Source organism: Myotis myotis, unplaced genomic scaffold, assembly GCF_014108235.1.
Source record: "Myotis myotis isolate mMyoMyo1 unplaced genomic scaffold, mMyoMyo1.p scaffold_m19_p_5, whole genome shotgun sequence".
Lineage (NCBI taxonomy): Eukaryota > Metazoa > Chordata > Mammalia > Chiroptera > Vespertilionidae > Myotis > Myotis myotis.
Window position 1 is genome coordinate 14,960,727 of NW_023416357.1, and position 24,367 is coordinate 14,985,093.

At 38.5% G+C, this 24,367-nt stretch overlaps 1 protein-coding gene, 1 long non-coding RNA gene and 1 pseudogene across 2 annotated transcripts in view; 1 reads left to right on the top strand and 2 right to left on the bottom strand.

The window, feature by feature from the left end:
* Positions 1 to 16,464, bottom strand: part of LOC118655647 — a 33,238-nt gene extending 16,774 nt beyond the window's left edge. Inside the window, exon 1 of the long non-coding RNA XR_004967326.1 lies at positions 16,260 to 16,464. This is a non-coding gene — a long non-coding RNA (uncharacterized LOC118655647). The remainder of the gene's footprint in view (positions 1 to 16,259) is intronic.
* Positions 16,465 to 17,021: 557 nt separating this feature from the next.
* Positions 17,022 to 17,555, top strand: LOC118655943 (annotated as a pseudogene).
* A 1,749-nt stretch (positions 17,556 to 19,304) lies between these two features.
* DNAH5 (dynein axonemal heavy chain 5) overlaps positions 19,305 to 24,367 on the bottom strand; it is a 192,769-nt gene continuing 187,706 nt past the window's right edge. Inside the window, exon 80 of the mRNA XM_036308556.1 lies at positions 19,305 to 21,202. Coding sequence (XP_036164449.1) covers positions 21,051 to 21,202 — 152 coding nt within the window. The 3' untranslated portion in view covers positions 19,305 to 21,050. The remainder of the gene's footprint in view (positions 21,203 to 24,367) is intronic.

The window sequence follows — 24,367 nt, forward strand, 5'->3', positions numbered from 1 at the left end:
GGGAGATGGCAGTGATGGAGTGTGGGAGGAAGAGATGAGTGGTACAAAAAAAAACACACCAAAAAAAACCCTGCAGACAAGAGAAAGAAAAGTAGAGCTAAGAAGCAGAAATAAGTCTCATATGATTATGATGCAGCATGCAAAGGAGTAGAAGGATGAGAGTTGAGAGGCAGGGGTAAGTCAGGGGTAGGTAATAAATGATTTCACAAAGAAATAATAAATGATTTTGTAAGTCAGGTGAAAGGGCTTGCAATTTCTCCTGAGGATTATGGGAGCTATGGAAGTGCTCTAAACAGAGCAGAGATATGATCACTTTGCCCTTTAAAAAGGTAACACCAACTACTGGGAGAAAATCAGTTTGTTTGGGGACAATATAGGTGGCCAGAAGACCACTTAGGACACTGTGCCTGTAAAGAAGTCAAGAAAGGATAGTGGATGAAGAGATGTGAGAAATTCAGGCAGTAAACTTGTGATTGCTTTAATGTGGGAGATGAAGAAAAGAATTTAAGGAGGGCTCACAATTTCTTAGATATGGGCACCACGCATTAATTTTTGGAGACAGTACAAAGGATGAGGATGGTTCACTCACCTTGGAATATGTGGAGTCACGCATCTAAGTGGAAATGACCAATGGGCAGTTGGACATGGGTCTGGGTCTCAGCTGTGAGTCGTCAATACTGAAGACACACTTGGGTGGTGTCATCTTGGAGTGAGATGATGCCTAGAGATTGTGTACTGAGAGAATAATTTCTAGGGCAGTTCGCTGAGAGACAAAGAGAAGACAAAGAACCTCCAGGGAGACTGGGAAGTCGTGGGAAGAACTAGACAAGGGAAACCAACCAACAGAAGAAAGGCATGTCCAACCACGTGGTGAGATAATAAGAAATGAGAAAGGTTAAGCCTGAGAAATATCTTTCAAATGCAGCACCGCTACCACTATTTCAATGAACCAGTAGCAACAGCACACTGAGTGCACTGAAGACAGGGGAGACAAGGAAACAGAGAGAAGTGATTTAATGGGGAGCGCTAGGAGATTGTCAGGCCATGGAAGGAGGTTTTTTCTCAGCATCATTTTCATTTAAAGAGGGGAAGAAATGCCCAGCCTATGTGCCTAGTTGTTGAGTGTAGATCCATGAACCAGGAGGTAGTGGTTCAATTCTTGGTCAGGGCATATGCTAAGGGGTTGTGGGCTCGATCCCTAGGAGGGGCATGCAGGAGGCAGCCAATCAATGATTTTCTCTCATCTTCAGTGTTTCTCTCTCTCTCTCTCCCTCTCCCCTTCTCCCCCTCCCTTCTTCTCTGAAATCAATAAAAATGTATTTTAAAAATAACAATAAAAAAGAGAGGAAGGACTTAGATGTTTAAATGTGGATGAGAAGACAATAGAAAAGGGTGTAATAATAGATTGAATAAGTTCTCAAGAGACCAGAGGGATAGGCTCCTGAATTCAATAGTATTCATGCCAAAACAAAACAAAACAAACAAACAAAAAAATCACGTGTATTCTATCACCTCTATATGAGCATTTTAACCTCCTTTGTAATAATTGTTTATAGTGAGTTTCATACAAATAGGAACTAGAACTATATCTTACTCATCACTGTATCCATCATGCCCACAGTAGATGCTCAGTAAACATGTTAGATTTAGCAGTTGATTTTAATATATCCATAATGCAAGTTTTCAGAAAGATGACTTGGCATAAGGACTAGAGGCCATAGCCTAAATGTTATTGCAAGTCCTAAATGTGCCTGAAATTGAGCAGTAGCTCAACAATATCCTTTTCTAACTCAAACATCAAGACTCTATCAAGTGACAGCATGATTTAGTGCACGTGCAATCTGCTGCCTTTGGACATAGCAGGCCTGGGTTTGAGTTCCATACACAACCACTTATTAGGAGGTGTGGACCACAGACAAATTGCCTAGCATCTCTTAACATCAGTTTCTTGATCAGCAGAAGCTAGAAGAAAGACAGGCCTGGAAGAGGAGGGATAGGAGCTAGAGAAATCCCATAAGGCAATGGAACGCTTCAAGGGTTGTCAGGGGTAGAAGTATTCAGAACCAAGGGCTGTATATATTATCATTCAAAGTTTTTTCAGGACTCAGGAAACAAAAAACTAACAGTGTCCTGGCCAATAAATATTTGTAGGAACTTGCCTTATTCATAACAAAACATGATTTTTATTAGCATTAAAATTGTACATAAGACTGTTTGAAACATTTGTTCTCTTAAGGTCCTCTCCAGTAGATTGATATCCCACTTAATATCACACAGCTTGTAAATAACAAAACCATTTGTAAAATAGAAACTAGATCTCAGATCCCTCCTACAAATCAATTAGGAAAAGATAGACTACCCATAGAAAGATGGGCACCAGACTAAAGAGCCACCTTGCAAAAAAAAAAAAAAAGGTACCCAATAGCTAATGAATATATGTGATGGGCTCCACATCACTGATTACCAAGGAAATGCAAAGGAGTTCACAAAGAGATATCACCACACCCTGACAAAATGTTGAAAACTTGGAAGTTGCTGGAATAGTCAAGCATCTCATCTTCAGAACACAGAAGTCTCTTTGGAGTTAATGTTGGATCAGTTTACCTGTGACCTTTTCTTGGAATATATAGATTTGAATAAGTTGAAATTAAAGGTGCTCAAATTTAGACTGTGACAGGCCTCATGATTTGGCTTGGTGTGGTTTGGTTCGATTTTTCCTTTTTTTAAACTCTATTTTTATTGATTTCAGAGAGGAAGGGAGCGGGGGAAAGAGAAAGAAACAACAGTGATGAGAATCATTGATCAGTTGCCTCCTGCACACCCCCTACTGGGGATCAAGCCCACAACCCAGCCTTGTGCCCTGACAAGGACTCGAACCCTGATCGCCTAGTTCAGTGATGGTGAACCTTTTGAGCTTGGCATGTCAGCATTTTGAAAAACCCTAACTTAACTCTGGTGCCGTGTCACATATAGAAATTTTTTGATATTTGCAACCATAGTAAAAGAAAGACATATTTTTGATATTTATTTTATATATTTAAATGCCATTTAACAAAGAAAAATCAACCAAAAAATGAGTTCGTGTGTCACCTCTGACACGCGTGTCATAGGTTCGCCATCACTGGCTAGTTCAAAGATTGAAGCTCAACCACTGAGCCACGCCAGTCCTGGCATGATGTCATCTTTTAGTGCTACTCAGGTATGCTAGATTGATTGTGGTGTCTGAAACCATGAGGCTGCATTGGTTTGCTATGTGATATTACAGAATGGACTTTTTATTACATGAGGGGAAAAGAGAAGAAAGGCATTTATTTTCAATCAGAAAGTTTCTTCTTTTATTTTATATCTTTTTTTAAAATTGCAGATATACTGAAATAAAATCTGCTCTGTAGAACGAAAAGTTCTTGTGCATCTAGAAGTGGCAATCACAGTAATATGAGAAACTCCATGATTATTTTTAAGATTACTTTGCTGACACCTACTGGATAGAACTTTTTTACATAAACCAGATAGTACAAAGCAATAAAGAGTCCCTATTCTAATAGTGATGCATGAAATATTTTTTAAGGAACAAAATGGATGGGATTAACTAGTTAAATTTTAATTTCCTTGTATATTCCAAATTAATTTAATTATATTTCTTTTTATATTTTTTCTTTTTCTTTTTACTTTTATTTTTCTGTGTGTGTGTAGGGAGTCTATAAAAATCAAACATTTCAAATTTTTCAGCTTGAAGGGAAAAGTTGTCATTTTTTTCTGATATGACAATGAATTGAGAAAATAATAAGCTCTATCAAATTTGTCATATTTTTGCTGGTAGATCTTCCAGCTTAACAAAATAGATATGCCAATGTGTGTATGTTTAATTCAATATAAACACCTAAGTACTGCTGGGCCTTTCCACAAATGAAACAGCTCCAGTGATGGGCCCAAGAGTGAGGCCACCTGTGACCGGTCACCATAAAAAAAACTACAGAAAAATTCCTATCACTCAAATGGGTTGTGAATGCTCCTCAGGGAAAGATGACAGATGCGGCAGAGGGAAGCTTGTTTCAAAGCAGCTACAAAATACACAAAACTGAAATAAATCCATTTGCATGAACCCTACAGACACATAACTACTTTGAGTTTTAAGTAATTCTCCATTGGGCATACAGCCAAAATATTTATTGCCAACCATATACCGCATTTTCTAACACCTGTTTCAAATGTCTTGATTACATTTTAAAATAAAGTACATTTTAAGAGCTTGGAATTCATGGACTTGGATTTGGTGAGGAGCACCACAGATAGTGCTAAGAACAGATGTAGGGAATGTTTTATAAAGATAAATAAGCAATACTAAGTTATTTCCTACATTGAGAGTGTTTGGCTATGGTGATATGAGAGGGTAATTTTGTGGCTTTAAAGATGAGTTACAACTAATTAAGCATAGACTCAGCAATGTTAGTATACTGCCAGCTTGATAATGGATATTTAATAAGTCTCATTTAACCTTCAAAATAACCTTGCAAGTCACAGTATTACCCTTATTCTATATATGAGGAAACCAATGCTTAGAAATTAGGCAACCAACCCACGGTTGAGCAGATAATGAATGGGAATGTTTTGACTTCATATCTAGTGCTCTTTCCATCAGAGAATAACTATCCAATATTCTTATGTTAAAACAATTTAATTTATGTCTTAATATAATTAAACTGATATGCTCCCAACCAATATTATTTGTTGGAGTTAACCCAAAATATAATGCATATGCTTATTTCCAGTTGATTTGAAGAGTGGATGTGCTTCACAATTCTTTTCTTAAATACCCCATGGATAAGGAAATCAATGTATTAAAAAAAATATATGTCCCTGGTTATCCAAATGCTTCCATGTCAGTGATCTGCAAAAAGGGAAGATCTTAAGTTGAGCTCTTGGCTACTGAGATCCAGATTCCTTGGGGTCTGTGAAAGCCAATCTGAGGGGCCACCTAGGGAAGCTGTGGAGCTCTCATGACATGAAGTGCATTGGAGTAAACAGTTCTCTATTGCCCTGCATCTATACATGGAAGTTCAGATTTCCAAAAAGAGGTCTGCTAAATTCACTGGAGAAAGAAATGAATTATTCAATAAACATACTCTTCAGTTTTACATCAAAACCAAGCCCTGGCCCACTACAGCCACATTCTTCAGGCTACTTCACATACATGGGGATGTGACCCCAGCCAGGCCAGGGACAAGGGCTCTGCTAGAATTCTCAGGAAAAAGACTCTTTTCAGGGTCTTGGGAACTAAGAATGAATCCTCTGTTGAAGTCGTGAAGAAGGAGGGGGAGGGGGGCAGAGTTGGAGGGACGGTTGAAACGATAAGGAAATAAAAGGAAGAAAAAGAAAATGAAGACAGTGATCAAGAATCCTCCCTGTGTAACGTATCTTTGAAATAAATTGCTTTAGCCTTGGGTGGAAGAGCCCAGAAATTACTCTGAATTATGGAATGGAGGAGAGTTACCAATTTTCAAAGGTTAAATTTCTTTAAATGACTATATTCAATCTTGGTGTTTGGGGAAGTCCCTCAGAATTAAGGCAGAAAAATGGTCTACTGATGGGAGTGAAAAAATACTTTCATTAAGAAAGGAAGCTGTATGTATGCTTTCTATTCTGTTGTATCTTACACAGAAGTCTAGCTAGGTTCACTTTTATTTCTCTTTATTATTCTCTATTGAAATTCATGGGGTTTAAAGGAACCTGAAAGATAATGAGGAACATGTGATTTATTATTATTCAGAAAATTTTAATGATCAGAGAAGCCTAGAGTTTATGGTAGCATAAAACACTTAATGTCACATTCTGTATTTACCTAAATGGATGCACAAGTATGTCAACTAATTTATATTTAATCCATTGTTAGAATAATTTATTTATGAAAATTAACTAGAATAACATTGCAATCAGTGGGAAAACTGAGATGGGAGAAAGCATAAATAGCATCAATAAACAATGAGGTGAAATAAATAAATGAAGAGGAACTATAGTTCACACTTAGAAGCAAGTTAGGGCTGTGTGTTTGTAGCTCACATGGAAGATAAGGACATGATCTGGTGTGCAGATGTCACTGAGATGTGCAATGGGCTGATCAGGGTTTCAGGGGATAGCTTTATTTTACGCCAACCAACCCCCGTCTTCCAGCATGCTCTGTCCACAATCTTGTCCCTGCCTTTGACTATTTATGAAAGATTCCATCATTTTCTGATAATTTTCAGTTTTAAGAACAGTTTTATTCAAGTAACTATTATGGGTAATTATTCTCCACTCCTCATATATCCAAGTGGAAGAATGTCCATTGGAAAAAGCCCTCACCTAATTCTTCTGCCTCCCCTACCACTTTTTTTTTTTTGCCATGACATGAACTCATGTTTATTTATTTTTTTTCATTGCTTAAAGTAATACAAAGGGTATTATATATGTGTCCATTTCCCCCCCCCCCCCCGCCCTAGACAGTCCCCTAGCCTCCCCTATCCCCCAGTGTCTTATGTCCATTGGTTATGCTTATATACATGCATACAAGTCCTTTGGTTGATCTCTTACCCCCCCCCCACCTCCTGTCCCCCAACCCTCCCTGGCCTTCCCGCTGCAGTTTGACAATCTGTTTGAGGCAGCTCTGCCTCTGTATCTATTATTGTTCAAAAGTTTATAATGGTCTCTATTATCCATGAATGAGTGAGATCATGTGGTATTTTTCCTTCATTGACTGGCTTATTTCCCTTAGCATAATGCTCTCCAGTTCCATCCATGCCATTGCAAATGGTAAGAGTTCCTTCCTTTTTAGAGCAGCATAGTATTCCATCATGTAGATGTACCACAGTTTTCTAATCCATTCATCTACTGATGGACACTTAGGCTGTTTCCAGATCTTAGCTATGGTGAATTGTGCCCCTACCACTTCTTGAATGACAGTTGTGCAACACTGCCTGGGACTGGGTGGGCAAGTTAATCCTGGGGTAAGGGTTTTAGCTGAAATTTTTTAAAAAAAATCACTAAAGGAATGTATATTAGTTTGCTAAGACTTCCATAACAAGGTACCACAAACTGGGAAGTCTAAACAGAAGTGTATTGTCTCATAGTTGTAGACATTCATCTGACATTCTCCCTGTGAGCACGTATGGTCAAATGGCCCTTTTTATAGATACCAGTCATATTGGATTAAGACCCTACCCTAATTCAGCATGACCTCATCTTAATTACATCTGTAATAACTTTACTTCCAAATAAGGTCATAATATATGGTACTGGAGATTTAGGTCTTTGTACAATGCCACCCATAACAGAGTCCAAAAGTAGATTTGAGTTGACAGCAGAAAGAATCAGAAAACTTGTAAACAGCCCTAACTGGTTTGGCTCAGTGGATAGAGCTTTGGCCTGCGGACTGAAGGGTCCCAGATTCGATTCCGGTCAAGGGCATGTACCTTGGTTGCGGGCACATCCCCAGTGGGGAGTGTGCAGGAGGCACCTGATCGATGTTTCTCTCTCATCAATGCTTCTAACTCTCTATCCCTCTCCCTTCCTCTCTGTAAAAAAAAAAAATCAATAAAAATATATATTAAAAAAGAAAACTTGTAAACAGATCAATAGAGATCATAAAATCTGAAAAACACCGAGAACAAATAATTACGAAAAGTGAACAGAACCTCAGAGCGATGTGTGCATCATTAAACACAGCAATAAATGCATAATGAAGTATCAGACGAAGAGGAGTAAATATATTCAAAGAAATAAAGCCTGAAACTGGTTGGGGTTGGATGGTTGGGCATTGGAAGCAAGAAAATAGATGAGAGGTAGAAAAGTAGGTGGGATAAGAAAATGACTAAACATCTTTTATAGCAGAAATATCCATTCAATTTTCATTTCTATTATGTGCTGTGATTTCTTATCCCACCACATTACCCAACTCTTCAGCATAAACCCACTACACATAATGAATATATGTGCTTAGTTTTAGAAAAATTAAGGAAAAGAACCACTGATATGAAGAAGAAATCATTGGACACAGTAGTCAAATGAAAGAAAGATGGAGAAATCAAAGCCAGTTGACTGAGCCATAAGCAGCTGAAAAACTACAAGAAACATTGGGTTTTCAACTAGTTTTAACTCAATCTTCAGAAGCAAGGAAAAACCATCCAGATTGCAATTTTTATTTTAAGTGTAATTATAAGTTCAAATATGGAGAACACAGTTACTGTCCAAATGATACTAAAGCTTTATGGAGAAGAACTTGGGCTTAGTTGCTTTTTCATAAGCCACCACATGGCTTCAAAATGTCTAAACAATGACTTGCAGAGCCTATGAATTCATATTGCTTCTTTCCTGCCTCAGATAAATGTGTGTTTTCTTTTTCTTTTAAGGGTGATTTAATTCACATCACATTTTTTGCATACCTGGGGGAATAGAAGTAAGTCGAACTTACAACTGTGATTTCTGCTGTAAGATCATTTCCCATCTTTCAATGTGAACCTTCTCACCAGTGGGAAAAGATTCCAAATTGTTTGGCTGCAGGCTCACATCATGATCCATCAAAATCTCAGCTATACCCCAACAGCGAGCCATTCCAGAAGGGACCTGCCATTCTCACTGCTGCAAATCTTTTCAAGAATTGTATACTCATATTTTTTCAAGGTGAACCCTTTTATAGAAAAGATAAACATTCTTTAATAAAGACTCTGTAAATCTTAGATCTGAGGAACCCTGTGAACAGTAAACAGTGAGGTGAATTAATAGAAAAGGTTTTGGGGAGAACGCATCATGTTTTATTGAGGCACATCTGACATACAACCTTATATCAGGGGTTTTATATTTTTAATGACATGTACCATTGCAGCTGCCCACTTTCCCTCTCTAACACAGCTTTTTTTCTTGAATAGGAAATACTAATTATAATATCATTCTTTCCTTGGAATAGAATTTTTCCCCCAAGTTAACAAGCAACCTTTGGCAGTAACTTAGCAAATCAAAAGCACTGCTGAGAAATGAGCAGCATAGCTCCCTGACCCTCAGTCAACCTGAAGGTCAAAGAGCAACTGATAGAGAAAGTGTCTGTCTCCAAGCTGAATTGCAGGGTGAACAGATAAAGACTAGCTAAGATTAATGAAGGGGACAGTGGACAGAATCCTGGGCACCTAGAGGAATGAACGTAACATTGCAGCCAGGTGTGCTGCGCCATTCCCTGGCTGTGTAACCTTGACCCTGGCTGAGTTAACGTTTTTAAACCTAAGTTTTTCTTATATGTAAAAGGCAGGTCATACTTTTTACCTTACAAGGGGCATAAATGAGACACTGTGGGGAAAACACCTAGCTAATTTGGCAAATACTGTCATCCCCAAATTATAGGTCTAAAATAAAATCTTTACAAATAAGTCTTGCAAATTATTTATAAGTATTTGTTTTAAGAAGAGTAGTTTTGCTGCGAATAAACAATGTGGAGAGTTCACAATCATAATTAAAATGGAAGGAGGTTTGAGCTGAAAATGATTTTTGATCCTCGGATAAAGGAGAGAGGATAGAACCTTCATGTCATCATGCCTCCTAGAGGCAGCACACCTAACATCACTTCCGGAGAAATTATTAATTTAAATCAGGGAACATAAAGTTATCAAGAGACAGGAAGCACGACCAAATTGTGACTGCTTTCATAGACCATAACAGGTCTCCACTCTCTAGCAATGCAGTATCTGCTCGTCAGTTTCTTCATCTATGCAAATGAACAGGGGGCAGATGGCAGGGGTTAGAGTCATATTCTGGTTCTAACTGGCACTTTTTAATTTTCTTCAAAATAAAAGTGATTCCATTAACCAATACTCAAGCAATTGACTAACTGATCCTTATAGCAAGTCTATGGAATTTATCTAGGATGATATGTATAGAAATGCTGTTTTTAGGAAATCCCATAGAGCTGATATTGAGTAACTGGCTAGGTTGGAGGTCACTAGAAACTTGTGGGACTTACAAGGGAGGCTGGGACATATGTTTCTCTGTGTTGCTAAGGAGTCAACATCCATCTTTCACTGTATGAAAGGACATCATAGATGGCTAATGACACCTTCTGGGAAAAGACTGATGGATTACAGGATCCACTCCTACCAATTAAGTGACTTTGAGCAAGTGTTCTATCTGCAAAATACTAGGTGCTAACAGTAATAGCTCCATTAAAGGATATTTATGAGGGTTACTAGTAACTAAGCTAGTACAGGAAAAAAACTTTCTCAAACTTTAATATTAAGGCAAATCAGTAGGAATCTTGTAAAATGTAGATTCTGATTGAGGCAGTATGATGTAGAACAAAGATTATGCATTTCTCACCGGCTCCTGGTACTTCAATGCTGCTGGTCCTCAAACATCTTTTCAGTAGCAAGGCCTTAAAGAAGTTACCTCAGGCCTGTCACATTGTAAATATTCAGTAAGTATTAGCTCTCTTATTATGGTTATTATTAATTAAAATACCAAATCAAGGAGCTCTGCGTGCCACAATTCCTTTATAAAATGCCTCTATAACTCTATAGGAACAGTAAAGTTAAAATAACATTGAAGTAGTAAGCTGAATAATGGCCACCCAAAGATATCAGGTACTGTATCAGGATCAGGTACCTGAAACCTATCAGTGTTATTTTATATGGATAAAGGGTAATTAAATTTAGAATTCTGAGATGAGAACATTACCCTGGGTCATGTGGTTGGGCGCTAAATATGATCACAAATGTCCTTATAAGAGAAGACAGAGGGAGATTAGAAAGAAGAGAAAGTGAGGTAAAGAAAGAGGCAGAGATTGGTGTCAGGTGACCAGAACCCAGGGAATGCCAGCAGCTGCCAGAAGCTGGAAGACAAAGAAGGATCCTCTGTTAGAATTTCCAGAGAGAATACAGCCCTGCCAGCACCTTGACCTTGGACCTCTGGCCTCCAGAACAGTGAGAGAATATCTCAATATCTCTTTTTTAAAAATAGTTTTTACCAACTCCACTCTCTTCAGTTACGTAATTGCTCTATGCTCTTTGGACCACAAATATGTTTCCCAACTATTTTATTAATGAAGGTGTTGAACAGTAACCCTTGTTTGTACTTTAAAGTAGAGGTTCTCAAGCCTTACTGCTTTAACAGGAGGCCAGGCCCTGCCCCCACATATTTTGATTTTATTAAACTGTGGTGAGTCTTGGGCACCAATATTTTTTAAAAGCTCCCGCCAATGAGTCTAATGCACAGCCAAGGTTAAGAACCATTATTTTAAAAATTAAGTTTTTTTCAAATAAACAAAAGTAATTTTGCTTGCAAATCCATATTGGTTGTTTATTTTACATCTTCCTTTTGTTACCTCATGTAGATGGTCACTGGTTTGTAAATGAAATGATCTGTCTCACTATCTGAGCTAAAACAAAGGAAAGGCGGTATCATTTGACAATTTAGCGGCGTGATTGTCAGCATCAGACATTAGCATTAATGAAATATCAGAATACATACTTAAGGTATTTATGACACACCATGCAGAGGGAAACTGTAGAGGCTTGGAAGCTTTCCTTTGAAATTGACTTAGAAATTCGTCACATCAAAACAATAAAGATAAAAGGAACCCCAAGAATTCAATTTTCTTAAATTGACAAGGAGGAAATAGCATTATTGCAGATAAAGTTGGGTTTGACACAGTATGGGAAGGACTAGAAGGATCTCACCTGTTGACCATTAGGGTCACCTCCTACAGAAGTATCCTCAGGCCAGGTGGTGGCAGCCCACCTGCCTCTCTTCTTCTTACCTGAATTGACCTGTCATAGGGAGGGGTGAGGAACTGACCTCTGCTGAGCACTCTTCTGTCCTGGGTACTTTCTGATGGTCTCTACCGTTCCTCACAACAGCCTCACAAGGAAGGTATTGTAAACCCACTTTTTAGGTGAGGAAACAATGACTCAGAAATGCTAACCAAGTTTCTCAAACTGGTCTATTGGCTCCAAATGCTCCACTTTCTACGGTCAGGCTTTCTCCTACCTCCCAGGTATCCAAGTAGTTAAGAAATGGTGTGCCTAGGCAGCCAGTTGGGGATGAGGAGTGTCTCAAGAAAAGAGAGGTGGGACCTTCAGAGCCTGGCAGTAGTCACATTCCCATCCCTATGGTACCTCAGATGATAGCCACCACCAAAGGATGACTTGAGTTGGGCAGGTAAACAGTAAAGGTCGGAAACTAGAACCTCCAGCAGAGCAGGGCTGGAAGCAGGGGCTGGAAATGTGGATGTGGATGGGAGTGGGACTCTTTTACCCATGGACATTTTGTTACATAATAGACTCTGTATCTATGATTAATGTCACAATCTATGTATATAAAAGCCTAAGTAACCGTCTGACCATTTGACCATTCAACCAGTAGCTATAATGTGCAATGACCACCAGGGAGCAGATGCTCAACACAAGAGCTGCAGAGCTGCGGTGACTTGGCAGCTGCAGTTCTATGGAGACACACCTGGAACCAGAGAGGAGGGAGCCCAAGAACCCCCCTCTTGCAATCCAGGACCCCTTGGGGGATATAGGAGAGCCAGTTTCAGCCTGATCCCTGCAGACCAGGCTGAGGGACCCTACCAGTGCATGAATTCATGCACCAGGCCTCTAGTAACATATAAAGGAGCTCATGGTTAACAGAGCCTTTAGGGAGATGGGTGGAGCCTAAACAAACAAACAAAAATGACAAAATACAGCACAGCCGGCATAGCTCCATGGTTGAGTGTCAACCTATGAACCAAGAGGTCATGGTTTGACTCCCAGTCAGGGCACATGCCCAGGTTTTAGGCTCAATCCCCAGTGTGGAGCATGCAGGAGGCAGGTGATCAATGATTCTCTCACATCATTGATGCTTCTATCTTTCTCCCTCTCCCTTCCTCTCTGAAATCAATAAAAAACATATGTTTCAAAAATGACCAAATACAGTGATTGACAAGGCCAGAAGATTCAGGTTTACAACTATTGGACCGAAGTGTCATTTGGTTTTGGCATTCCTGGACTTTTCATTTTGTAACAAAATAGTATTGATTTCTATTGAAATAGGCCAGGATGGGTTTGAACCTGCAGCTCTTGTCAAGGTCTCATGTGTGAAATGCAGAGCTCTCCATTTAGCCTGGGATTAAATTTGAAAGACAACCTGTGATATCCATGAGTCAACCCCAACCCACACTGCAAAGATATTTCAGTGAAAATTCTGGCTGTTTCCTAAGCGCAAAAGAATAATCTAGGCCAGTGAAGCATAGCCAACGAAGGTCTCTTTAAGTCCAGTTTTCTATCTAAATGCAAGTATTGCTCCAAGGGGTCTTACCTTAAGCGGTTAGCAGTTCAACCTCATGGGAACCAAGGATTGAACCAAGGAGGTGACAAGATAGCAGAAAAGGTCTTTATGCCACCATCTGAGGTTCTCACAACTTGGCAAAGGTTTGTCCAGGGCTCCATAATCCTGTAAACCACCTTGGGACTTATATTAGTGGCCACCGACCACAGATCCTGTAATGCCACGCTTATCATGTGTGGCAGGAACGGTGTGCTATGGACTCTATCGCAGTAGATCCACAAGGGCATCATTGCAGCAAGAGTCAGACCCACACCACAGACAACTGTATGGTCTGTGACAAGGCTGTGCCCGGTTTCACATTTCTTCCATGAGATGTACTGTTGTAAGTTATAAGGAGGCTGGCATGAAATTATATTGCTAAGGTCTATTTAATTCCCAGATGATTTCTCATTCTCTTTCACATTCACTTAGAGACCCACGCCTATTATATTTTTTTAAAAAGGGGATTAAAATATTTCTGAAATAAGATCATTATTTTTATTCATATACAAGACACAGAATTCAGAACACTACATGTTTGCTCTATGCATTGTGCATAATACATATTTGTATTAGCAATAGCTTACTTGTATCTAAATGCAAACACCTAGTATTAGTAGGGATCAAAATAATGAGTGTATAATGATTCTACATCTTTAACATCAACTTACAAAAGCTGTCTCACTATTTCACACTCAACCTGAATTTATCAGTAAATTCTCCCATCCTTCCATGGTATCAATATGGGTCCCCTAAGGTGTTCTGCTTTTCTCCACTGAAAACAATTAGTAGCATGGGGAAAGCAGATTAGAAAAATAAACAAAAAAATAGGCTGAAGGAACCTAAACATATTCATTAGCTATAGTCTCTAGTTAATGCTTGATTTTTCTGATTTACAATATAATCAAAATACCTTGAAAAGAATTTTTGTTTTCCAAGAATATGATTATGCGTACAATGATCATCTTTTTAAAATCTCTAATTTGTACCCCTTATAAATCTTTGTGGTCAGTAGCATGGTGTGTCAGGGGACAGTAGCAATTTATTACATTCCTGAGACATTATAAAAACATTTTCACTATTTGCTATAATAGCAAAAAAGTTTCATTGATGCATGAAAATAATCACTTTTCAAATGCTAAAACACTAAAATATCTCATAAACTTTTTTCTTCGGGCTGCCTGGGATTTGCTTTAAGAATTTGCATGAATAAATTATAAATGGACAGATCACAGCAGACTGCGCTGAGCGAGGTGAAGCTCCATGGAGTGAATTTTAAACTGCGCCCAGCGGTCAAGAGGCGTGTTTAGTATCAGCGAGAGCACAGGCTTTGCTTCATAATCCTTCACAAATCTCCCCATCCTATGACTTTCCAGGCAGTCTCTTCGGTGTCCTTCATCACATTTAATTTTTCTCCCTTCTCAAGTACTCATGAACACTCCAGGCAGCCTTATTAAAATTACACAAAGGAGGGGGGGGGGCACGTAATTGGCTTTCCAGGCGAGCCTGTTTGTGACTGCATTTGAAATGAATGCTACGCATATTAGGCTAAGTGAAGAAATAAATGACGAATGGTATCAGCAGTACTCATACAACATTACAAGAGCAGGAGCAAAGCAGCGTGCTGCATGATATGTCTTGGCTCTACCCACAGAACGCACAGCAAGGACGGTAACATATAGCGCAATGAAAAATGACATTTGGCATGCAAATTAAAAGGAGGGCAAGGCTCCCAGTCTTGGCTCTGCACCCACCCAACGTAAACTCAAACTTGGAAACAATTAAGCTTGCCTATGAACCCAGAGCCATGGGAAACTAATGGAGTCCTAAATCATGAAGGCAAAGGAAGAATACTCATTAGCCAATCCACACAGTGGTTTTATGGATGTTCCTAAAAGGCAGGAGTGGACAGGACTCTTATAAAACCACACATTAAATTTTTTAAGGCATTGAAATTATAATATTAGATCATAATACTGTTGGCATTTGTATTGAAAACTCTGAAATCCAGGCGATAAAGAAGCTATTTTTTAAATGCTCATTTGGGGGGATTATTCATCCATTGTCCTGATCTGCCAGGGTTATTGCTAATATAGTCACGCACACACAACAACATTTCAGTCAACGACATACCACCTATATTATGGTGGTCCCATAAGATGGTAGTGGGGCTGAAAAATTTGTAGCCATCATCAAGTCATAGCACAACATTACTATGCTGTCAGTCATATAAAAGTATAGCATGTACAATTATGCATACTTCATAATACCTAATAATGACTAGTAACAACTATGTTACTAGTTGGTGTATTACTATATTAAACTTTTTATCATTAGAGTGTCCTTTTAATTATTTTTTAAAAGTTTTCTGTAAAGCATTATGCCATGTTACATGGGCAGCAGGCTCACACATCTTGTATTTACTTCATGTCTTGATTGCATAATTTTCTCTTGTACTTAAGTCTCATATTGTTCTGTATAGTAACATGATGTACAGGCCTGTAGCCTAGGCATGTAATAAGCTATACCACCTAAGTTTGTGTAAGTACACTCTATGATGTTCGCACAATGGCACAATCATCTAACGACAAATTTCACAGAAGGCATCCCTTTTGTTACGTAGCACATGACTGTAATCAAATGCTAACAGTATCTGAGGGAAAGAAACATCCCCTTCTTATTCGCCATCCCACCCCACTCAGGATATTTCCTTCCACCCTCAGTTTTCTGCCTTCACATCCAGTCTCTTTATTCTCACTTCTCTTCATGCAAATGAAAGGAGAGAGCAGGATTCAACCTATAATTACTGTCTACTCAGCCTTATGAGGCTGAAAACAGAACCAGAAATGCCCCTGAGGGTACAGGCTATGCAAGGGGCACATTCTTCTCCTGCATTGATAAGGCCCTTTGTTTGAAGTGCAACACAGAATGAGGCTCACCATTTTAAAAAAGGCAAAGAATATTCTTGTGGACTCATGGTTTCTTAGCCAAATCCCGTATCTGACTCTAAAGCTGACCTTGAGTTCTCTCCTCTCCATCGCTGGAGGTGTCTGTGGACACAACATACACATGTTCGATACGTCAGGTGCCAGTCAACTGACCAGGATGCACTAATTTCTAAATTCCTAAAACTAAACACCAGAAAAATTATCAGCCAAATCACCATATTTCCTTGTGTTTCCATAACCTACTGATTTGTTTATTGGTTTTCCAAAGCATGCACCCAATCAGAAGGACCATATTGTGATTATAAGTGGGCCATTTGTTTGCCCTTAACAGGCCTTGTTTTGATGTGCTGATAGAGGCTACTAATCAACAGTAATCAGTTGCACAATATAATTTTAAAAATCACTCCTAATACTTGCAATACAAATAGCATTTAAAATGTAAAAGCAATTGTGCACTCATCAGGGCCTGACATGAGGGGAAAAATGTATGTTGTGCATTTGGGTGGAGGGGGAGGTGGTGTCTTTAAGAGAAAATTGCTTGTATGTATATTATAATATTTTTATCATTACTAAAGATATTTGTGTTTCAAATATAAACTAAACTATCAGTATGCATTAACATATCTAGTTTTTATAAAGCTGCAGCTTTGAACAGAAATTTATCACTGATAAAGACATTGTTGATGTCATGTATTTTATCGACACTGGAGAATTCTGCAAGTTACTTAACTATAAAATTGTAGTTTGCTCATCATGTCTCTTAATGCTGAATTTTTTACAATAAGATTTTCCATTGCAAATAACATTTTAACACAAAGAAGTGCTTCTCACTCTAATGACTTACAGACACACGATTTCCATCAGCCACTATTCTGTAGTTGGCAGCAGTCATAACAAGGCTTGGGAGTATATTTAGAAAGCAGCCCTTCTCAGCCTCTCACTAAGGATCTCCTTCATTCCTCTGCAGAAGAGAAGAGGAAGCACAAGAATAATCACCTGATGCAGAACCCAATTCCCACTTCATGGATGTGAAATGCCCAGGATGCTATGAAATCACCACTGTCATTAGCTATGCACAAATGGTAGTTGTGTGGTGGCTGCTCCACAGTCCTCCGTCAGCTGACAGGAGGAAAGGCAAGGCTAACAGAAGGATGCTCCTTCAAAAGGAAGCAGCACCAAAAGCACCTGAATCAAGACACATGGAGAGCCATCCCCATAAGCACATTTTGGATGCGTCCTATTCACTGTCTTATTCTACCACTAGGAAGGTCCTATCCCAAGTTTTAGGGATAACCAGAAGAGTGGCCTGCTAGAGTCATTTGGGACAATCTGTGAAATAAAATGAAGGCAGTTTCTAAATCAGAATTCCATGGTGTGAACATAAGAAGTCCTTACCTAGGAAGATGAAAGCTGCTGATGCCAACACAGCAAAGAGGGTAAAGAGGAGGATCTGGTAGGAACACATGAACTTCTGGAGGACACCTGCACCCTGATCTATGCATCGGCCAGAACAAAGGAAGGTACTAGTTATTTAATAACACATCCAGGGTGGAGGCTGCATTTTAAACCTTAAGTGGTCATAAGAGTATCCAGCAGAAGCATTCAAAACCCAGCCCTCTAGGAAATCATTTGGCTTCTTACCAACCTAAAGAGGTGAACTATACCTGGCTCCCTCTGTTTGGCTTTTTCCTATATCCAAAGCAATAAACTCCTCCAATTCTTGAGCCTCTTATTTCTTCTTCTCACCTTATAAAAGAATATTTAAATCCTCTGTCACTTGAGAGTGCCTGTTACCTTTCCTGTTCACCAAATGTATGCAGTCTATGGTGATTGGATTTCTAAGTCTAATCCCTCCAATGTAATATGCTTCTTTGGTTCTCCAATGACCTCTAAAAACCCAATGGTCCCTTAGCTATTTTTACTCAAAACATCATTTCGAGGGAACATTGGTTTGTATATAACCTTGTCTTCAATAAAACTTTACACTCCTGTCTTTGGAACATAAAATAGATAGATAATAGATAGATAGATGATGGATAGGTAGATAGATAGATACATAGATAGATAGATGATAGATAGATAGATAGATAGATAGATAGATAGATAGATAGATAGATAGATATAGATAGATGATATATATATAGATGATAGATAGATGACAGCTAGATAGAAGATAGATAGATAGATAGATAGATAGATAGATAGATAGATAGATGCCACTATAGTGTGGCTTCTGTCTGCTAATCTGTGACACACGGAAAGTACTGCAGTCTCCCCTGTTCTTACTCATGGCATTCAGTATTTTCCTTTGTAGCACTTAACCCACAATCTTTTTATCTTTTTCTAAGTATCTCACACATGCGTCAGGTTATGCAATCATAATCTGAGATTATAAAAAATTACACACCTGAATAGTTGTTTATTTTCTGTGTCTGTTCTTCTGATTTGCATTCCAAAAAATCAGGGACTGTGATAATTTTTTTCCCCACCATCATTCCACCAGTACACTTGAATACCCAACACACAGGAGGTGCAAAATAAGTAATGTGATAAATCAATATTGAGACAGATGAAAAAGACTGGGCCATCACTCTCCAATGGTACCAAGTCCCTTGATGTTGTTTTCTCCATATCCAAGTCAGTCAGTGATTCCCCATCACCTGGCAGATTCAGTCAATGGGTCCTCCCTTGCCCCTGACTCAGTAACATGCAGAATGCCGTTCAGTGAGTGGGAAGTGGGGGATGAAAGTGAAGGTGAGGCAAAAAGGGGCTTCATTGGTTCTTCACTGCTTCAGAGGCATTCCTTGTTGAAAAGTTCCAAAAATTTTTAGTTATTTTTATGATGTCCTTTTCTACATATATACAGGGGTGTATCATAAAATTATATGAATTATGCATGTTCAAGTTATTTAACATAAAATCAAGTTTTGAAAGCTTAATTCTGGATATTCAATGGCACTTACCCCTTTCTAATAAGTACCAATCTCAATTCAGACATTCATTTAAAAATTTATTAATTCTCATTATTTTCACATTTTCATTATATGTTCTTCAAAATAAAATGATGGCTTGACTACAATCTACAAAAATCAACTGACATATTAACTCAGATGAAAAGAAACTGCTCAAATAAAAACAGCATCATCCAAGAAGGGTAGAAGTCCATAAAAAAAAGATTAATCTGAAATGGAGAATACAATAGTTGAAATAAAGCTTACACTGGAAGGAATAAACAGTAGGTTGGGTGACACAGAGGATCAAATCAGCGATTTGGGTGTCAAGGTAGAAGATGGGTAGGAGCCACATGAACCACTCAGGTCTAACTCATCATAATTAGCATAAATTCATACTTATCACAGAGTGAAGCCTAGTAAGAAGGATTACACCTGTCTCCCTATAGCCCTCCATCCCTACGAAACCTTTTATGTAGAAACAAGTAATGCAGAACTAAAGGTAACATTTGTAAAACACAATTCTAATTTAATACTGGCCAAGTTTTCTAGTCAATAGGTTATAAATGAAGTGGTTTATAATTTATGCCTAGAACTGAATTTAAAATAAAAAATATATGAAAACTTCCTTAAATAATGAAAGCCCATGTGAAGTCCCCATACACCATCTAAGACTTTTATTCTTTCCCTATTTTTTTCTTCCAATCATTATATTTTTTAAGTCAACAGAAACCTTTACCATGCTATCATGTCTGTTTTTTTCCACGTTATTGTCTAAATACATTTTACAGTTATAATCACAGTACTCAATATTCTGTTAACTATCTTTAAGTTAATATGTGCTTACCATTTCTATATTATTAACTGTTTATATTGCTGTTCATGGCTGCCTAATATCTCCTAATTTCCTTAAACATAGCCTTAGTATTGAAGATTTAGGGTATTTTTCATTTATTTCTGTTATTGAATACATTTTTGCACATGAATTTGTTAGGTCTTTTAAATGGTTTCCTTAGTATAGATTTCCAAGAGAGAAAATAAGAACCAAAGCCTGTGAACCTTTTTATGCCTCTTTCTGAGCTTAGTTAATTATTTTACAAAAAGGATGGGTCAATTTACATTGCTCTAGGAGTCTTGATTGAATCATTTGACAAAGACTTCACCACAATTTACTTCTAGCTTTCATTTTTTTTCTTATAACAGATATCAATTAGTATCTCATTATTAATTATCAGTGGAGTTGAACATGATTCTATATGTTAATTCTTCAGGATTACATGAATGGTGTATTCACCCAATCACATTCTTATCCCAGTCTTATATTTCCTTCTGTTTTTTAAGAGGTCTTTTTTTAATTGGCTGCTTGAGCCATGAACATAAATCTCTCAACCTGACCTAAATGCAAAAGGCAAATAAAGCAAAATCAGCACAAACTTGCCGTGTCACCTTAGAGAACGGGGCTGTCACCAGAAGCACATTAACAGAAGAATAATCCTTTCAAGGAAAATACCATCTGCTCAACCTCGTCAGTCCTTAGACTTCAAGGAGGAAAAAATATATTACTGTGGATTTGAGGGCCACGCTTCATTAGGAAGTTGTAAATTTTACTTTTAAATCTCCAAGCAACTTTTCAGCAAACACAGTGATCGGTCATTAATGATGAAACCGGTTAAATGTAATTAAGCATCCGACTGAGGAGAAGGAAACCCTATGCAGCTCATTAATCATGATCAACCAGATTTACACAGTGTTCATTGCTCATAGAAGATAAAGGGTCTGGTCATCTGTATGCTGCATTTTCCAAAGTACTGGGTGGGGGACAAGCCCCATGCTACTTGACATCACAGAGGAGGGCGACCCCACGGAGCACCCAGTGTTCAGGAGTCTGGGCCGTCCTGAGGTCCACAGCAGCGATGTAATTCAAGTCTGTTCGGACTGGCTTCTTGTAGATGGGACAGGAGTAAAACCGAGGATCTCTTAGAGCTATAAAAAAATTCATAAAGGAAAAAAAACTGGTGAATTTCTAATTTAAGTAACCCAAACAGTGCAGAGCCAAATGGGTGCATTATGAAGGTGGTTCCAGAAGAGATGAGTTTGGTAAAATGAGGGAAATTCTCCCTGGAGTCAGTCAATCCCTAGATGGGAAGAAGATGCAACTGTAGGTGGCCAGTGGATATGACAAGATGCCCAGGCATACCCAGGTTTTCCCTGCTGGCCTCTTGTCCCCTGTCTGTGACAGTAACTCCTGCCCATGCACCATGACCATAAGCCTCCCACTGCTTCCTCCCTCTCCTTTCTGTCAATTCCATTTAGGATTACATGAATTGTCTATTCATCCAATCACATTCTTATCCCAGTCTTCTATTTCCTTCTATTTTGTAAAAGGTCTTTTTTTAATTGGCTGCTTGAGCCGTGAACACAATTCCATTGCCCTTCACCCTTTCTCCTTTACTTCCCTACCACATTTTGTGCTCTCACACCCCCCCCCACCCCGCCGCCCCCAGTGTTTCCTCAGAGCTTGCGTTTGGCAAGAGGCACCTTTTAATCAGACAGCCAGAACCAATCCTCACTACTATTTCATTATTATTATTATTATTATTATTCCAAAATCCTGTCTTCAACCCTCTGTGCCACAGTCCAAAATACATTGGAAATCACAGGACAGAGGGTGCTTCCCACTCCTGCCAGGTGGTGTGAGTTCTCCGTGTGTGGAGAAATAAAAGGGGCTGTGGAGCAGAGTCATGGCTGAGTCCAGCTTCCTGCGATTCAATCTACACTTTTGAAGTGGAGGAGAGAGTATCCAAAGCCACCCATGCCATGAAAGACATGTGGTTGGCCATCCTTCAAAGATCCTCTTTAATGCATTTATCCCTAACCAAAGGCTCACTTCCTCTCCACCCTCGGAAACCCCATAATCAGGGACAGATTCAGGTCTTGTGGGGCCATAAACATACAAATTAGGGGAAAGGGCTCTTTAAGAAAAAGAGTACAAATTTACAAGTACATATGTAGGCTTTGGAAGGAGACTCTTGCATTGAGTAGCCTTGGAGTTTAAGCTTCATTAGCTGCTTGTTAAGTCCACTCTGCGCAGGATACTTTATCTGTACATCTTATAACATCCATCTCAGGAAGCAGTGTATTATTTCCCCTTCTCTTCCAGATTATAAATTTCTTCAGGACAGAAGTTGTGTCTGCACCCATCCTTGTACTCCTCTGGAAGGCTAATATTATAAATGACCCTCATATAACTACTGAGATGAAAGCACATTTAACTAAGAGGATAACTTTGCTTTGGTGAATTAGTGTTACAAACATGAGTACTGATACATGAAGACAGTAACTTTCTAAATGCAATGTTAATATAACAAAGTGACTGAATTTATGTCGCCAAACTAACTTCCTCAATAATTTAGCTTTTCTTAACATATTATAAAAACAAAGCACTATCAGAAATTATCTCATTTGTTGACCCAAGAAAACCTTCAACCTGTTGTGCCATGTGTTTTTATACCTCCACTTAATGTTATTGGAAGAAGTTAAATAGTTGAATATGACAGTATTATAGATGTTTCAATACAAGATAAATATTCTAAAGTAATAATTCTTAACCAGGGGTAATTTTACTCCCAGGGGGGTGACTTGCCAATATCTGGACACATTTTCGGTTATCCCAACTGGGGAGGTGCTCGAGCCATCAAGTGGGTAAAGGTCAGGGATTCTGCTAAAATCCTATAATGCATAGGGAAGCCCCTCACAACAAAGAGTTATCTGTACCAAAAATGTCAGTAATACCACAGTTGATAAACCCCGCTCTAAACAGATATTTTACAGTACTTTAAAACTATGTGTTTGTTTAATCACATGAAATTAATCATTAGAAACAATCTAAATTAATGTAACATCTAACATTTAAGTCTAGGCATTATTTTTTTAATTACCATGGGAATATCATTAGTAATAATAATTAAGCAAATATATTAATATATGTGAATGACAGTAAATTCATGAAGTGCAATCAATACTAATTCTACTAACTGATATATTTAAACCCTTTAATCCTAGGATCTGTAAACAGAACAAAAATATAACTGCTCATTCTTCTGGATGAAAATTTGACTAACAATCATTTTATAAATCTTGAAGTAAGCCACTGGAGTCTTAGATTTAAACCAAATGATCATTATAATAATTATACCTTGGCAAGAATTTGACTACTGAGATTTTAATCCCCAGAAAATAGAACTGGAAAAATAGTATCCTTTTCAATAAGCAGATAAAAATTCTCTGAAATTTTATTTATTTGTAATCGCTGCAGAGCTAAAGGTGGCCATGCCAAGTCACAGCGTGCTGCAAACTTCGGCAGCGGGATTAGAAGCCACTGAAAATATGATTTCATAGTGAAAGTGCTGACAGATGCTAAACAACCACAGAAACAGATGATTCCAAACCATTACGCCCGGTTAGACAAATAACTTTGAAGGGGAAAATAAACATGCTATGTAGGTAGAACAGATCAGCTAAATATGTTTAAAGCCTGGGGCTCCAGAAGGAAGAGCTGAGAGAAGTGGTTGTCGAAATGGGTGAGCCATCAGCTTTAGGGGCCTAAAGGCTTTAATAAAGCACCCGAGGGAATTTCATTTTCTAACGAGGTAATAATTTCCCTCTCTAGCCTACATTTTTCATCCAAATGTTATCATGTCATATATTCCTTCCATATCCAAAATAACCGAGTTCCATAGAGATCCCCATTAAATCATTCCTTTAATTTTTTAAATTTATTTTACTTTATTTTTTTCCATCACCATTTATCCTCTCTATGCCCTCTTTCACCTCCACCAATCCCTCTCCACTGCTGCCACCACCCTACTGTTGTCCATGTCCATGAATTCTCTCTTTTTTTTTCTTTTTTGCTCAATCCCTCCATCCCCCCACAACCCACTCCCACATGCCCAAGTTGTCTGCCTATCTCTAGCCATGAGCCTGTCTCTATTTTGCTTGGTGGTTCACTTTGTTCATTAAATTCCGCATGTGAGTGAAATCATATGCTACTTGTCTTTCTCTGACTGGCTTATGTCACTAATGTTCTCCAGATCCATCCATGCTGTCGCAAAGGGTATTTAACCCCTGTTTTGCTAATAACATTTAAGA